At 44.7% G+C, this 17,883-nt stretch overlaps 1 protein-coding gene across 1 annotated transcript in view; it reads left to right on the plus strand.

Annotated features, from left to right (window-relative positions):
• The window catches only part of LOC130493145 (cotranscriptional regulator FAM172A homolog), a 90,786-nt gene extending 75,357 nt beyond the window's left edge, over positions 1–15,429 (plus strand). The window contains exon 4 of the mRNA XM_056866866.1: positions 15,287–15,429. Coding sequence (XP_056722844.1) covers positions 15,287–15,429 — 143 coding nt within the window. The remainder of the gene's footprint in view (positions 1–15,286) is intronic.
• Positions 15,430–17,883: the final 2,454 nt, after the last annotated feature.

Raw genomic sequence — 17,883 nt, forward strand, 5'->3', positions numbered from 1 at the left:
CCATTCCTGGGTAGTTCTAGGAATTGCCAGGATCTCTATGGTAAGGACTTCCTGTAAATAAACAAGGCTGATTCTTATTAATTTTTCTCCAGGGAAACCCTACCCCACAGCCCTCCTGCCTATGTGCCTGGCATGACCATAATGTTGAGAATGACCTGGTGGTGATTCAGTCCTCAGGTTTTTTGCCTTCATTACGTTTCCTATGGCTGAAACTGTTACTGGCACAATGTACATTTTGATTCTCTCTGAAGGGTTTCTGGGGCCTAAAACTGCAAACTAGTCCTTTTCAATATTTGGAAAGGTGCTTTAAAAAAGATGCCTCTGTCTTCATGGTTTTGTCCGTGTGCTTAGATCATATCTTGCTTTACCATGTAATGTATATAAGGTATAAATAGTTACTTGGACTATTGAGATGTTCAAGGTTGAGCATTGACGTTTTGTCTATGCAGTGTTGCTAAATGAGTATGCAAGAACAGTAAGAGACAGTTTGTGCAAGTAAATGTTAAGGATTATAAATTATCTCATAATTATGATTTGCCTAACTATATCTCCATCTTGAAAAGTACCATTTTTACTTTGATAAATTTTATTATGTTTTATGCTGTATTCTGTGTGGCCAATCTTTTGTATATTTTCATATTTCAAGTGTCATTATTAAGACATATTAGAAGTAAGAAAGTCACCCATTCTAAGTGTACGCATGAATGGATTTATGAACCCCACAGCACATTACTCGTAATGGAGTACTTTGTGTACTGTGGCAAATACCCAACCATGCAGTTCTTCCAAGGGAATAGCGATTCTGTTTATGGAAGAGTGGGCTGTAATTTCCACTGATTCCCCCCTTCTCATTGCAGAACCCCACTTTGCTTCTATGTTGTTCCTGGTGATCCAATGACCCCCCCAGGAATGAAACGGGGTGTGTGCGCGGCTCAGTGGGTTGCAGCAGGAAAGTCCCACTCTGCAAAGTCTGAAGATGTTTGGATACATGCCAGTATTCTCAGATACTTTTTTAAAATAGTTACCAATGTATAGACTTCCAAATATAAGGGACTTAAACAGACTTACTAAAGTTGAAAATCTCCCATACTTCATATGCATAAAGAAGGATGAGAGGAGTTGCGATGTCGGTGCAAGGCATGCACAGACCAAGAAGCATGCCATATACAAATGGTATTATCCCATTGCAACATACGGTACCTTTAAATGCCCCAGTGCTGCAAGAGATGACAAAGCTGTGGCCGTTCTCCCACACACATACGGGTCATAAAAAGCAGGATCCTGACAGCTGCCTAGCAGGCCAGGGAAGGGGTAGGTGATAGAGCCAGAGGAGGAAGGAACAGGCGAAACCACAGCTGCCTTTTATTTTATTTGTCTGCATCTGGAGAATTTAAAGGTACACTGTGAATCTCCATGTTGCGGCACTGCAAGGAAAACGATTCAAAGAAACGTGGGACGAACATGATCTCTTGCCCTGTGTGGGATGTGCGTCAGTAAAGAAACAGAGAGGAAACAGGAGCAGGTACACTGCTTATAGATGTATACAGGCACGACTAGAACGAAGCATTTGATGCTGATCTGACATCGGGATAGAATTCGTCTTCTAAATATATATCAGTGCACCATTAAATACCCTCTCACACCCCCTCTCAATTATGAAGGCCACAGACTTGCCCTTGTAACGGCACAGAAAGCAATACTCCAGGAGCACCCTTTTTTTTTGGTTAACAATGCCGCTATTATCTTCAAGGAAAATCCTGCTTCAAAATTCAAATCCTGCCACGTAAGAAAAGCAAGACATTTGTTTTCAAAGAGGGTTCTCAAGGCTGTCCTTGATCTGCCAATTATTTATGACCTTAGTTTTCATCATTGTGTTTGTCTTTAAAGAAATTCCCCTTTGACATACAATGTAGCATTTCAAAATATCATCTTTGCTAATGTCCCTTTTATACAGCAGCTGCCATTTTGTGCCATTGTCTTTGCTGCTGTGAGTATCCCCCCCTCCCCATATGTCTCAAGCAGTGACTGGGTGATGCTCAGATGGTCTCTGACGCTGTACATAATTTCATTTGATTGGGGAACTGTGCAAATGAAATATTATCTTGTCTGTCTATACCTAATATGAACTTAGGTTACCAATTGTTTAAGTTGATTTTAAGGATAAACGATCCATGTGTATTTATCAAGCTATAAAACGCTTACAAGAATAAGCACAGCGTTTTCAGACAGATTGGTTTTAAAACAAGGTGCTGAATAAAGTGGGCAGATTTGGTGTCATTAGGTTTTCTATGCCTTTGAACCCCCTCTGTTAGTCTCTTGCCTTGAAACGCCTAGTGGGTCGCCAGAAGTCGGCTGCAACTTGATGGCACTTTACATACAAACACGATATTTGCAAAAAAGGTAGCATTGTATCAGATGGCATTTCTTCTGTCAGAGCATTGCCATGGTAGGAGAAGCAGCACCTGCTGAAATTCTCTTTTTGTGAGTGTGTGCAACTGACCATGCAGTCCTAAGCTCAATTACACCATTTTAGCCCACTGACTTCAATAGTTAGAGAAGAAGAGTTGGTTTTTATTTTCCAACTTTCTTTACCACTTAAGGGAGAATCAAACCAGCTTACAATCACCTTCCCTTCCCTACAACAGACAACCTGTGAGCTAGGTGGGGCTGAGAGAGCTGTGACTAGCCCAAGGTCACCCAGCTGGCCTTATGTGTAGGAGTGGGGAAAGCAACCTGGTTCACCAGATTGCATCCTGCCTGTGTTTCACAGCACCTAATATAATAGGCATGCTCCTCAGATCCTGGAAAGAATAGGTATGCATCATGACTAGTATTCATTTTGACAACTAGCCATGGATAGCCCTATCCTCCATGAACATGTCCACTCCCCTCTTAAAGCCTTCCAAGTAGGCAGCCAACACCACATCCTGGGGCAGGGAGTTCCATATTTTTACTATGTGTTGTGTGAAGAAATACTTCCTTTTCTCTGTTTTGAATCTCTCACCCTCCAGCTTCAGCAGATGACCCCGCATTCTAGAATTATGAGAGAGGGAGAAAACCTTCTCCCTGTCCACTGTCTCCATACCATGCATTATTTTACAGACCTCTATCATGTCTCCCCTTAACTGCCTTCTTTCCAAGCTAAACAGCCCTGAGTGTTTTAACAAAAATCAAATAAAGTATAAATGCTGCTAAAGTGTTGTAGAGATATTTTCACATATGACATCTAATTCTAACCATACATTTGGCCCTGTAATTTGGTCACATTTCTCAAGATTCAGTATTTTAAAGATCATATCTCTGTTATGCCTTATGTAACAACCTGATCTGCAAAAGTTTTAAACCACGATGCACTTCATCAAGGTGACTGCTCATAATATCATGCATATAGTAGCTACTGCAGGTTTTAGAATCAAACTGTAAATATATCTTTAAAGATTTAGGAATAAATGACAGGTTTTGAAATCCCTTATTGGTTCTGGGCTTTTTTGCTTTTCATTGAAGAGCCATAAGTGAATTAATTGACTGTGGTTATAGCATTGTGGCTTTTAAAGAAAACCCACCCACACAGTTCCCAAGAAGTCTGAAAAACTGAAGTTACCCAGTGTTCTCTTTCTGAGTGAGTCCCAATCATGTGACTTCATCACACCCTATAACACGCTTACTGGTGCCCCCCAATCAAACTTCCTTGGCAGTGTGCAAGCCCCTGCTGGTCTTGCAAAGAAACAGAACTCATGCAGATAGGGTTGCCAGGTTCCTCTTTGCCACCGGCGGGAGGTTTTTGGGGTGGAACCTGAAGAGGGAGGGGTCTGGGGAGGGGAGAGACTTCAATGCCATAGAGTCCAATTGCCAAAGCGGCCATTTTCTCCAGGTGAACTGATCTCTGTTGGCTGGAGATCAGTTGTAATAGCAGGAGATCTCCAGCTAGTACATGGAGGTTGGCAACCCTGCATGCAGAGGCACCATTTATATTAACTGGTGCCTCCACAGTAGCACATGCATGACATCCCTTTTTGGAGCCCCACATTTGCGTGATTCACAGCATTTGTGAATTACTATCTGGGTCACACGAACAGCATATCCACATGAGCAGTGCTCCACCACGAAGAGGAATGAGGTTTCTCTTTGAGATACTCATTTTGAGAAGACGGTCAGAGTCAATCAGGCCTATGGCACGACTGTTGGATTCAGCGGTTCAGAGCCTTTGTCAAGGAGCAAATTTCTCTTTAGAAGAATTCAGGCATTACATTCTGTTTCACGCAAACTAGTTTTATTGGATCTAGCCCTGCTGTGTATTATGTTATTGTTAACTCCTGTTGTGGTCAGGCTGAAGACCAGTTCAGATGACACGTGGTGCCCAGCCAGTCCTGGATCCCTGTCATATGTATCCATATCCTGTATGTGTCATTGAATGCACAATTGTGCAAATGCTAGTAGCAAATTCAAAGTTTTTGAAGCCGTGGAAAGAATTGGGAAGGTGATGGCCATTCTGGTGGGTTGTTCAAACACAAAACTCTGGGAGGAGTTGGGAAAATAAGTATTGGATATATTTCAATCCGCTCTAAAAGCATTCTTTTAAGGGAAAAAAACATTAAGCATTATTTAATTCATTTAATTCATTTGCGCCCTACCTTTCTCCCCAATGGGGACCCAAAAGCAGCTTACATCGTTCTCCTCACCTCCATTTAATCCTCACAACACCCCTGTGAGGTAGGTTGGGCTGAGAAACTGTGACTGGCCCAAGTTTCCATTGCACAAGCAGGGATTTGAACCTGGGTCTCCTGGATACTAGTATGACGCTCTTAACCACTACACCACACTGGCTCAAAAAAGCATTATATATAAGTTAGCACATAAAAGAGAACTGTTTGGTATATTACAAAATCTAAAGGTATAAATGCTTTAGTTTTATCCAAACAATAATTACAAATATTCTGGTGCTACAGCTGGAGCAGCTAAACATATCCTAGTTTTTACCAGTTGGGAGAATAGGACACAAATAAAAATAACCACTGAGAAATAGAAGCCATCAACACTGTAGTAAACAAAAGGATCTCTTTATTCTTCTCTCTATACAGTCAACATTTACCAGAAATAGAAACAATACAGAAACCTGCAACACCTGTTTATTAGAACTTACGGTGGGATGTGTATACACACCTCAAGAAACAATCCCTCCTTCCAACTGAGATAAAATAGAATCTGCCTGCAGCTGAACAATCATAGTACTATGGACTACGGTGAAATCTAGATATTGTAAACATTATAATAACATTTAAGTCAGTATTATATGATCACACAAAATGTTTTAGAGTAACTGCAGACAAAATTATTATCCCAGCCCTTATCAGCTCACGTAATATAATACAGCAACCTATCCTTTAAAATACTACCATTTTGTTTCTTTCTCCATAAGAAAAGCCATGTGGGATCAGACCAAGTCTAGCAGTCTGTTTACACAGTGGCCAGAATCAGTTTGTGAAGATGTACTTATTTATATTTATTAAAATAATCTATATCCCGTCTTTAAGGTTGTTAAGAAAGTGGCAAAAAAGGTATCATAAAGTGACAATTATTAACTGTTTTTATACAATAAAACATCCTACTTAGCCCTCCTATACAACTTTACAAAGGTACAGTACCAACAATCTCAGGCAAAGGCCCCCTGAACTGATGCAAGCTCTCTGGGCAGCCTTCAGAGTCCATCTGGTGGTAAGCTGTTCCATGAAAAGGGCCCGGTGACCAAAATACCCTAGAATGGCGAGAAAAACAATCTGTAAGAGAGCACAGTAAGAAAAAGGTGATCAAACACTGAAACACTGAAATTAAAGATTCAATTAAAATATAAAATATAAAAAGGATACTTATGATTAGTTGGATCAGGGGTTATGAATAATTAAAGACGTACAATGACAGACATGAATCATGATTAAAATGAAAAATGTTGTGTTTCCCACACATTAATTTATAAGAAGTACACGATCAACAGCTTGCAGTGTTGAATTTTCCATCTCCAAAAAGCTGAAGGTTTGCATGGGTCTATTCTTTCATGCTACCTTGTTTGTTGCTCTGATGTATGTCTTTCTAAATATAGACCTAGTAGAAAAGGGCAAGAGTCCAGTAGCACCTTAAAGACTAACAAAAATATTTTCTGGTAGGGTAGGAGCTTTTGTGAGCCACAGCTATTGGACTCTTGCCCTTTTCTACTACTGCAGACAGACTTACACGGCTATCCACTGTAAATATAGACCTGTTGGTGTTGTTGTTTACATGCTGCAGAAGACATTGTGGAATCAGAGGCAGCTGAGAGGACTAGAGAGATTATCACAATAGTAGTTGCCTAATACTGTAGGTTGCCTTGTGTAGGTGTTACATCGTTACCAGACACTGAAGTAATAAAGTATAGCTTAAACAACGTTTTGAAACTTTGTCTTAAAAGCATTTTACTCACCATTCTTAAAGAGTTTCATAAGAAGGTTGTTTTTTTCTCCGTTTGCCCCCAAAATGCCCTCCTCACCCCCTTGTTCCTGAGCCTTTAACTTCTCCAGCACATGTGAGTGAAAATGGTAATGTGCGAAGTGGCTGTATGGTTTAAAAGCAGACAAGTATGACCCACGTGATTGCTCTCAGCACATGGAGGGCCTCATCTGTAACCTCCAGCCATATGTTAAACTCAGCCCTGCCGGATTCCCTGGCCTCCCTGGATTCCCAAGCGGTTGTTAGAGTGTGGTGGATAGATCACAGAGCTAAAGGTTATGGACAGCCACCTCATGGTTACTCCTGGAAGTGTGTCCGGCGTCGATCAGCCATGTTACAAAGGATTAATTCAAGGCAGAACAGGTGCAAAGGAGAGCAGTCAAGATTATGAAATACAGGATTTATCATGGAAAGATATTTTAAAACCTTTGCCTGTTTAGTTTAGTAAAAATGAACTGGGAGGAATGTAATAGAAAAGGGGAGAGAAAGTACTTGGGTTGAAGCAAGTTGGCTGTACGGCGATCATTGACTTCACATTTGAAATCAGAAGGCTTAAAGGGCTTTTAATATCACAGGTATCAAACTCTGAAATAGTTTCCCTGGCGAGTTAATGGGTATAAAGGACTTGTCTTGGGTTCTCGACAGGGCTGCTCACAGGTGAACCCCATAAAGTCTGAAGGGGAGACCTCTATCTCTGAAGATAAAATAGAGAACTGCAAAATAAAAGGAATTTTGAGGGGGAAAGGAGATGGGGAAATTCTCTGTGTCACAAACTTCTACTGCTTCTCTGAAAACTAATATTCTCAGAACCTTTAACCCTTTTCTGACCAGGTCATTGTCTTCATGGTTGACTAGTTATCAAAACACACACAAAAATCATTGATGTACGCCACATTCGTGCCAACACTAAAAAAATCTTCTGAACTAGGACATTTTCTCCCATAAATCAATGACACCAAGTAGGTTTGTCTTGCAAATAAAGTGCAAACAACTGAACTGGATTTAGATTATGGTCATAGAAGTCTCCTGAAATTGCTGGTCTTCTCAGAACCTGGTCAAATTGGTAGCAAGGTTGGTAAATATCTAAGATGAAATGTATCAACCTAGACATGTTCCCTACAGAGGTAGATGTATACCGAAATTGCTTCACTTCTTCACAGCAGGGGAAACCTTTATTTTACACATCTTGAACACTCCACAGGAAGAACTCATTGTTCTACATAGCTTGTAAACTCCATGGAAGGAGCTTTTTTGTCCTGCACAGTAGGTAGATACCCAAAGAAGGAGTCTCAGACCTGCCCAGCTAGAAACTTCATGCGTAAATTATAAAGGTTCTAAACTCTGCTCCTGGAATCAAAGGAAGTTGCTCACTTTTCAAGATGAGGAACAGGAGTTTAAGGAGCGGCTTTTCTCCAAAAAATAAAAATATAATAAAATGTCAACAGCTTCCCACACCTCCCCCAAATATGTTGATTTTCTTTCTCCTTGGTTTGGAAAAAAAAAATCCAGAAAAGCTCAAGTATAAATATGATTTCAAGAAAATTGGCTAATATCTGCTTGATGCACACATTTTTTATCACCATTACAGGAAATATGGCACCAAATTGTACTTAGCAGTTTGCTGTTTAATGTCTAATTTACCTCATTATAATTTATCCATCCTTATAATGTTTGCCTTACCTTTCATTTAATATCTCATTTACTAATTAATTTAATGAATTAATGTGGAATTTTCTCATGCTTCCAGATTATGATGTTTTAAGATGTGAGCCTAATACCATTCCTTCTTGCAGTTCCACGCACATAACCCAGCCCATTACACCAGTATTTACAATTATCATTTAATTTTGATGGAATCCCTGTCTTGTGGAAATAGTCCCCTTGATCTCAATATAGACATTGTAGGTTTCTGAAATTCTGGCCCCTACGCACATGCACAGGCTTCTCCGCCTGCGACATTGGTGCCATCTGGGAGTGAGTTTCATTGCGTTGATGCAACAATTGGTACAAATCTCTGTGGCGGCACAGCAAAATTTAGGATAATCATGTGTGGTACAGCTAATTCTCAATACTCCTTATTGCTGAGAAAACATTTGTAAGTTGTAAGCTTAGCACATGTACAGAGCAAAAAATAATTTTAAAAAAATTCAAATTCACTTGTCTGATTCAACATGAACAATCATTAGATCACTTTCTGAACTGGGCCACTCAAATGCAAAGGAGTGTAGCACCCCTGCACCCCCCCCCCCACACACACATTCAGTATACAGTCACATGAGCAGGTGCTATTTGTGGCAACTCTGAAAAAACAGCACCCACAGTGGGTGGGTGATTCTAATCACTCTCCTCCTTCCCCACATAGGCTGATCAGTGCCATCATACCATCACAGGCAGGGACATCCTTGTATGCCTCCCACTGCTACATGTTAGGTTCTCTGGCTCAGGATCACTGCCTGTGACTCTCCGGTCCTGGGAATCCTGCCCCAGCCCCTGGCAATCTGTTATACTGCTTGGAATGCAACAGCTTGCTAGCTCTGCCTTTTGACAACAGGCAGGTAACAGAACCTCCTTGGTCTCCTCGGTTAATAAAAGCAGCAATTCTTTGTCTATGACTTCAGCGTGGCCTGTCTTATATCAGGAAAAGCATGCATGCACCACCCGTTCGGATAATCCTTTGCTTGTCTTTAGTAATTCAGTCAAAACCAGTGTGCTTGACACAATTATTGACAGATCTGCTTCAGTTTATTTCTAAATTTCTCATTAATCTGTAGGTGTATGTGTATTTTTCCTTTTAAGATTGCACTGTTATTTTTTTTCAGGAGTTAAATTTACAGCACAGTAATTTCTCTCCCTCCTTCTCTTTCTCACTTTGAGGTAATACAATAGTTGTTTCCCACCCACGCCAGTGCTCTGGTATCTTCCTGATTCTGCATGAGTTTTAAGAAATAATTGCCAGTAGTTCAGCAAATTCATTAACTAATTCCCTTACGACTCTGTGATGCTTGTCATCCAGACCTGATGATTTGTATATTAAATTTTTCTAAGTATTCCCTCATCTGTTTCTTTCCCCCTAATTCAACAGTGATATTGAAAAGGTCTTCATTGTTTGTCAGTATTACTTTTTATTATTAGACTGATATTAAAACTGTATACCATCATACTCCTTTTAGATAAAAAAATCTATTTCATCTTATTCATTAATGGATCAATTTTGTCATTATTACTTATTTTCACTTAGTATTAAAAAGCCTTGCAATTCCTTGTAATACTTTTGACAAATTTGGAACTGTTTTGCATTCTTTCAAGTTTCCTCTTTAAACTGCCTGCCTAAATATTACTTCCCGTTTTTAAACTGGCTACCTCAGAATTTTTCTTTCTTTTCCAAAGCAGCTGTTTTCTATCCTCATCTCTTGGAGCACTCTTTTGTGAAACTAGATGTAATATTTCTATTTATGCTTCTGGTGCAACTGAGAAAAATTAACTCTAGGATATTCCAGGATGTTCTAGCCTTCACCCACTCATTGATTTTAATATACTTGCTTATTACATCATGGTCCTCTGATTAATTCCCCTATGGTTTATCTCTGAAAGTTGTTGGGCTGTTATTCTATACATTACTCAGTGCATTTGCATTAAATTTAAACAGTTTTTATTCACCCATTTCAGATATTCCATATTTTCTTCTCTTCAAGCCATTCTGCCTCTTGGCAAAGAATTTATACTAATAGCTGCCTCTCCCAATTATGCTTCTTAGTAACTCTCACTAAATTGTAATCAGTGTCTTTGATCATAGACATCTACTACCTCCTTTTTCCAACCAACAAATGTTTCATGAAGCTGCTCTATAGAAACCTATAGCCAGTAATTGGGATACCAATTAGATGTTGCCTTGGTTGGTTCCATCTTGGTCCCTAGAAATCTGCAGCCAAAGTCCAATGTCTCCTTAATTTTACCTCCGCTACTAGTAAAATGAGTATACTGCATGTAGATGCTCTGGGTGACAAAACAGGCCTAGGGAGACAGTGTGAGCAAATTCCTGCCTTCAGGGGGGTCCCCCTCAGATGCAGGAAAAACTTGACGCAGGTTACAAAACCAGCACCGTCCCAATAACCCATACTGGTAGGAGGCCAGGAGTGTGCATGCGTGCTGCACTCCTGCTTCCCTAGTTTTTGGTAGCAGAGTGCAGCTGGCAGCATGGCATTCTGGAAGGAAAGCAGGATTGCATATAGTTTCCATTCAGGCTGGGGCCTGTGGGGGAAGGAGGTTGGACTCAGAGGATATGCGACTGTTTTGGGGATCTACATTTATTGACCATATTCATACCCAAGCTGTGTTATCTGGTTCAGCTAGATTTTTTCTCCTTATATATATTCCAAGAATCAGCCAACTGCCCTACCAATGGTCCTATGCCCATGTCATCTCACTGTTGGTTAGAACAACCCCAGACTTCTATTTTTACCTCTTTCCATTTGGTGAAATCATTGCATAACAAGGGAACAGTTGGACACGTCCACAGATGGTGGTCATAATCTTTGCATGCTGTGAAATACAGTCCTATTTTTCCTTGACAGTTGACTGTGAATATCTATGAGCAGAATCTGGCATCTCAAATGTTATGAAGGGCCAGCCTTTATACTTGACAAGATGAGAGTGCTAGGATTTCATAGCAATCCTAGTCAAGCAACAAGATCATCATAATTGTAGTAAGTAAAAAGCCGTCGAAGTGATTTTACCACAAGGGAAATTGTTCATCCATCAGTGAGATTGTTACTAGTAAGAGACAATGAGGAGAGGGAGTTCAAATTGCCTTAGCCCATTGAATCATCAGGTCCCTCTAGATTCAAAAGCCTGAATTGGTTTTGGAGAGGGTGGCATAAGAGTATTGCTGCTGGAAATCTTAACAAGTTGATCATAGTCTCGGTAACACAAGCTAGAGTGAGGATGATCTCTCCCGAGGCAAAGTATAGGTTATATAGTGAAGGAAAAAAGACGAGGAGCACAATTAGCACATAGCTTCTCTCGCTTATTTTCTTGTCATGTGTAGCTGGAAGATGGCTGTTCACAAAAGGAAAATGTCTCAAATAAATAGCGAAGCATCCAACTCTCTCTGCAAATAACTCCGTATATACATAAGCCCATATTTGCAAATGAACGTATACTGGGAGAAAAGGGATTAAGAGGTCTGTAACAACTGGAAGGGGGAATGTTCTTGTGCTGTGGGTGGGGAAAGGTGTGGAGAACATTTGTCCAGAGAAGCGCCCCACCACGCAAATGTGCAGAATGGAATAGCACATGAAGCAGATTTGTGAATGGAGAACATTGATTATTGATGGTGTCTGTTTAAATGGAATCAAAAGCCGGGAGAAAAATGTGTCGCTACTACTGTTTAAAAGGACAGCATGTAGGGCACTTGATTGCCTTTCTGCTCACAGTCTGTACGCCAAAAGGTACACCATGTGTTGACGTGCAAGATATGTGCACAAGACGTGTCTGTGGGCAGCTGAGGTGCCTTTGCAAAAGCAGAATCTGTCATTTTCTTTGTGCGTCAGTGAATTCTTTGAGCTCTCAAAAGAAGGCCTCCAGGACCTTGGCTGTGATGTAAACTCTTTGTGCAAAAGGTGCTTATGTACGATTGTCTCGTTTATAAAGCGCAGAGTTATCCTTGTTTCAAGTGGCCAGTCTTAAGCGTTAAAAGGGTTTGGGGGATATATGCATGAAGTGAATTTGCAAAGCATGTCTCCGCTGAAACAGGTATATAAACTGTGGACAGGTCTTTGTGTGGTGGTTGCCTCTGGAGAGGGAATCTCTTTGTGGGGGCAGTAAGAAAGTTGGTTTTGTATGGGGGAAGCTTTGCCATTGTATGCTGATATCACATCGCTGCTGTGATCCAGCAGGGACTCAGAGTTATGTTTTGTGTGTGTGTGTGTGTGTGTGTGTGTGTGTCTGTGTGTGTATCTCCTCTATCCCAGAGACACCCAACCACCCGTCAGGCAAGCTCTCCTTCAGGGTAGGCCAGGGCCATCATGTCCTTTATTGTTGTAACTCCCAGATTGTGATACTCTCACAAAACTGTTGCTAGGCAACAAATGTGGTTACCAGGTCTCAGCGAATAGCTGAAGGGGAAAGCAAAGTGTTGCACCATTGTAGAGTAACCATAGCAATGACCTACTATTACAGAGTGGAGAATTATCATTAACAATGTTAAAGTATCATACAGGAGCCTGGGATCTGGAGGCTTCCCAGCAGCATCTCTGCATAATTGCGTTATCTCCGAAGGGCTCTGAACTCTTTCAGGGCACCTGGTTGCCAGGGAGTGGGTGTGGATGGGGGGGACAGTATTATTATATAATGCTGCTGTTTGGTTAATAAAAAGACTGCAGGGTAGTGAAAGGTTGTTTTTTTTTGGTGTGGGGGAGACTCCTTATCCAAATAACTGTGACACAGAGGAAACCTAAGGAAAAAAACAAAAACAGAACACCCCTCTCCTTTTTCTGGAATACAGACTGTGAAGGTACCAGAACTGTGTATAAAGTGGTAGGTTGTTTAGCCATATATCTGTATGAACTATAAGTGCATAATTCTTTGCAGAAGACTCCTTGGGCGGGCACGTGCTTTTTAAACAGCAATTTGCGGGGGGGGGGGGATCTGCTATTTTTATGCAAAATCACTGCTGGTTTACTGAATTCTGGCCCACAGTAGTGAAATCACTGATAAGAGAATGTATTTAAATATATAAAAGCCCAGAGAAAGTATTTAATTAAGCAGCTATTACAGGAGAGAGTGGAGAAAAGGACCACTTCTGCTTAAAGCTGTGTTTGGCTTCCTAAACTGAGGTCAAACATATACCTGTCTGCTGCTGGAAATTTGTTTTAAGCTTTCCAAAATGTGCCTCTTTCAAAATCCAGGATGGCTGGACTCCTGTATCTTTGGTAGTTGCATACATGGGATTTTGGTAGGTTCAACTTGTCAGGAGAAAGTCTGCACCTGCCCAAAATAAGCCCTATCTTCCTCCGCATCTGGTCACCTAAAGCAGCCCAGTTCAGCAGGTGCCTATGCTGGATCTGACGCTGCCTGGCTTGGCCTGTTGATTTGCTGAGGCCAGATCAACATGGTCCCCCTTTCCGATCCTAATAAAATGGGAGACTAACCTGGGGAGTGAGGGACAGGCAAGGATGCAGATCTGAAAGCATCTTTCCCCCTACAACACGAGTCAATGAAGATCATTAATCCTACCGGGAAAGATGCAGAAAAAAGGAATAGTGAGCTTTGATCAGAGAGGTCCTTCTCCCGGCTGAGGCAAGGAAGCACCCCCCCTTTAGGAGGGCAGTGTCTTGAGCATGTGCAGAATGCTGTGGCGTAACCACATCCCGCCCTTGAGGCTGCGCTCAGATATGAGGAAGCACCCCAGACTGTTTTAAAGCGGGCCCTTGCGCTTTGTCTGGATTTAGGTAGGGTTGCCAACTCCAGCATGGGAAACTCCTGGAGGTTTGGGGGCAGTTCCTGGGCAGGGTGGAGTTTTGGTTTGGAAGGAGCTCAGTGGGGGCGGGGTGGTGGTGGTGGTGGATACGACCAGGGCGGCGCTCCCATTAGGTGAACTAGGCGCCGCCTAGGGCGCAGACCTCAGAGGGGCGCAGAACTGGCCTGAGGGGCACTGTTTCAAACAGATTAGTTTCTTAGGGGGGGAAATGCAACTGGCAATTTATATATATATATTTTAATTTGAAGGTAAGTACCTCAACAGTGCTATGGGACAGAATTAATTGTAACCTTTCCTTTTTTCCCCCTTTTTATCCCTTAGAACAGGGGTGGGGGACATGAGGCCCGGGGGCCGTATAAGGCCTGCGAAATCATTTGGTCTGGCCCTCTGTGGGTCCTGGCAGATCTTTAGCTCAGAAGGATCTAAGCCTGGCGATCCGCTCAAAAGCGAGTCGCTCTACGTGGCAGACCATCTCCGGAGAGCCATCTCCGGTGGTGCCTCTTGGCTAAACGTTTGACCAAATATAGCAGGCTAATTTTTAAGTTGATAATTTTGTATGGCCCGCGAACGATGTCATAAATATCCAAATGGCCCTTGGCGGAAAAAAGGTTCCCCACCCCTGCCTTAGAAGCTCCTTGATCCATTGATCTCGAGCAGCATCTATCTAGTGTCGGAGGGATATAAGGACTGAAACACATCTTGCCGCTGACGATGTAGCCTTGGGGTCCCTGTCGCTTAGTAAAAAAGGCATTATGTCAGTCACAGAGGCATTGGATTTGTATATTAAATAAAGGGGGGGAATACAGCGCGATCGAAGTGCCTCGTGAAAGCGGCCTTCCGAAAGGGCGCGGCCTAAGGAGTCGACAGAGCCAGAAGAGAATTAATTGCAACGTCTTATAAAACGTTTTGTGCTTTTATTTATTTATTTTTCCTACATGTTTTTTTCCTCTACATGTTTTTCAAAACTGGTTAGCCATGGGGGGGGGGGCTAAGGCGCAAAAAGGCCCTGGAGACGACACCCCCGGGTCACTGGTGACCCCCCCCTCTCTCCCCGCCCTCTACGGCACGCCGCGGGGGTCACGCCCAGGAGCCGGACGGCCTTTCCGAGCCATTTCCCTTGCCAAGGAGCTAACGGGGGGGAGGGGGGAGTGTGCGCGCGCGCGCGAGGGAGCGGCTGTGAGGGAAAGGCCGCGCGATCCCGCGGCGGGCGTCCGGCTCCTGGGCGTGACCCCCGCGGCTTGCCGTAGAGGGCGGGGAGAGCGACCGCCTCCTCCTTCCTTCCCCCCCCAGGCCGGGACCCGCCAGTGACGCGCTGCTCTTTCTCTCCGGCAGGTACGGAGAGGCACGAGCTGACCTCGTGGAAGAGCTTCCCGTCGGCCTTCCGGTTCTTCGGCGAGGCGCTGGAGGCGAAGCACAGCTCGGGCAGAGGGGCTCCGACGCGGCGCTCGCAGAGGATCCGCTACGAGGAGCTGTAGGGGGCGGGCGGGCGGGCGGGAGGGGGAGCGCGCGGCTGGGGGTGGGCCGGGGGTGGGGGGGGAGCGTGGGGGGCGGGCCGCCCCGGCCCCCTCATTAGATTGCTTTCTCCCGAGAGCAGAGGGGTCGCCGCGTCTACACCCAAGTAGCGTTTTGCATTACTTCCGGGCGAGCGCAGCTGTCAAAGCAATACGGGCTCGCTGGTTGCGCTTCCTGCGGGCTGCGGCTCGCCTCGCCGGCTGCCCGTCAGCGCGCAGATTAGGGCTGACAGCCGCGGCGCGCCGCGCGGCCCCGGTGCGGCTCTAATTGCCCTGACAGCGGCCGGCGCCCAGCTGGTGGCGGGACGCCGCCCGGGTCCTAGTGCCCGCCCGGCCCCGTCCCGCCGCCAGTTGCCTCCCCCACCCCCACCCCAAAAAAAACCAAATCGGAGCCGCCTCGACTTAGTCGTGCATTACTTTAGGGAACCCCCACACACACACCGGACTCGGAGCTCTCCGGCCGGGCCCTCTCCCCCCGGTCCCCTTTTAGGCTTTTGAACTGATTGCCCCCTCCTCCCCCCCGGGGGCTTCTCCCTCCCTCTTTTTAAGGGCCCCGGGCTGGCGTCGAGGCTCCTGCAAATCTGGACACTGGAAAGGACTTCCTTTTGCACCCAGACCTGTTTCTACTGAGCGCTCTTTTACTTGGGGGGGGGAGGGATTGGGGGTTGGGGTCTTCCGGAGGCGGGTTGCTGAGTCATTTTAAAATTAGGAAGACGCCTTAGCGACAAATATATTGTAGATCAAACGCCAGTGTTGGTGTTTTTTTTTTGGGGGGGGGGGTTGCTTCTGCTACTTGGTTGGAACGTTTATTTTTTATTCGACCAGAATATCTATTTTGTGACCGATGGGTTTCCTAATGATTTTTTTTACAATGCTGGATGGTAGCAAGACAGTGCGCCTGACAGTGTGTGTCCCCCCCTCCCCCAGCCATTTCCTTATCTGAGATTGGGGGGGGGGGTGTTGCAGAGCATCTCCTCACCTGCTGAAAGGGGGGGCACATTGAGGGGGGAGCGCTTCTCTCGCTGGGAAGGCGCATCGCTGCCTTGAATTTCGTTGGGTAGGGAGTTCTACCTGAATGAAGCCAGGGGCGTTTCACCCCCTGGAGACACTGTGAAAAACATGGATAGCAAAAACAAAACAAAAAATCACTGCCATCACTAAGAACTTTTATTATTAGCCAGATGAGTTCATTTTCACCTTCTTTCAATTTCCAGCCACTTTTAATGACGCGTGGCTCTTTTCATGTCCGAGGTAGGCCTAAAATCCCATAGTCTGTCACTGAATGTTTTCCAAGAATCGACACATTAAATAAATTCTGTCTTCCTGCCTTCACCAGAATGGAAATGAAGCCCCACCTGCTTGCCAGTGGAGGCAGGGACACCTGCCACCCGCCTCAAAGCTCTGGACAGGCCCCCAGCTGAAAGCCCTGGCCACGATCCAGCCTCCCGTGGAGAGTTGCACTTTGGCAATGCCCGTTCCCTTTGAGGCCGGCTCCTGCAGGAGGCGATGGGGCGATTGCAGCCTGTGGCTTGGCTGGCTCCCGAGTAGGCGGGCTGGGATACTAACTGGAAGATGACCTTTCTGGGAGGTCCCCTTAACGGGATCTCTTTTTTCGGGGCCTCACCTGTAAAGCGAGCAGAGAAATAAAGGCAAGGGTTTGCTTTGACTGATCCCCTTTTAATGGGCTGTCTGCAATTTAACAAGTGGAGGGTGGGTTGCGGGAGGTGGGGCCTTGGCTTTATTGGAAACTGCCATCCAGGGTAGGTTGTCCCGATGTGCTTCAGCCCCACTTTTCAGGGCCAGGAGAGGCATCGCTGTGATCTTGGCCGGCCACTCCCCAGAGCCAAGGCGCTCCAGTCCTATTGGCAACATCCTCAGCCCAGCGCATCACCTTTTGGCTGGACGCTTCTGCCCTTGTTCCTGGGAACCGCAGGGCATGAGCTCTCTTTAGCCCAGAGGACCACGATGTGCTGGAGCTGGGTGTTGTGCAAATGGGGGTGGGCTGATGCCCTGCTACCTGTAGGCGTGCAAGATTTCTCCTACTGAAGTTGGATCCCACACTTGCACCCCTGGCCATTCCAGCCACTGATCTCCCCCCAGTCACTGTTCCATGGCATCATGCCTCTATGTTGCTCCCGGGGTAGAGTGCCCTGGCCGGTGTGTGTGTGTGGGGGTGTTGTCTTCCCCGTCTCCTCCCTGGGTTTCCATCATAGTTAGGAAATCCTTGTCTTCTCCTGGACCAAAGGAAGAGGCGACCCTTGGACCTCCTTGGGACCCCTAGGAAAGCCTTGGGAGCTTTGCAAGGTGCCAACCCTCTCCAAAGGCCTCTGGCCAGAGATGTTCACCCTCCTCTTGCTGGTCCTGGCACACACACACCCTTTTACTCTGCCGTTGCTTGTGTTTTGTTTTGGGGTTGTT

The sequence above is a fragment of the Euleptes europaea genome, unplaced genomic scaffold (assembly GCF_029931775.1).
Source record: "Euleptes europaea isolate rEulEur1 unplaced genomic scaffold, rEulEur1.hap1 scaffold_35, whole genome shotgun sequence".
Taxonomy (NCBI): Eukaryota; Metazoa; Chordata; class Lepidosauria; order Squamata; family Sphaerodactylidae; genus Euleptes; species Euleptes europaea.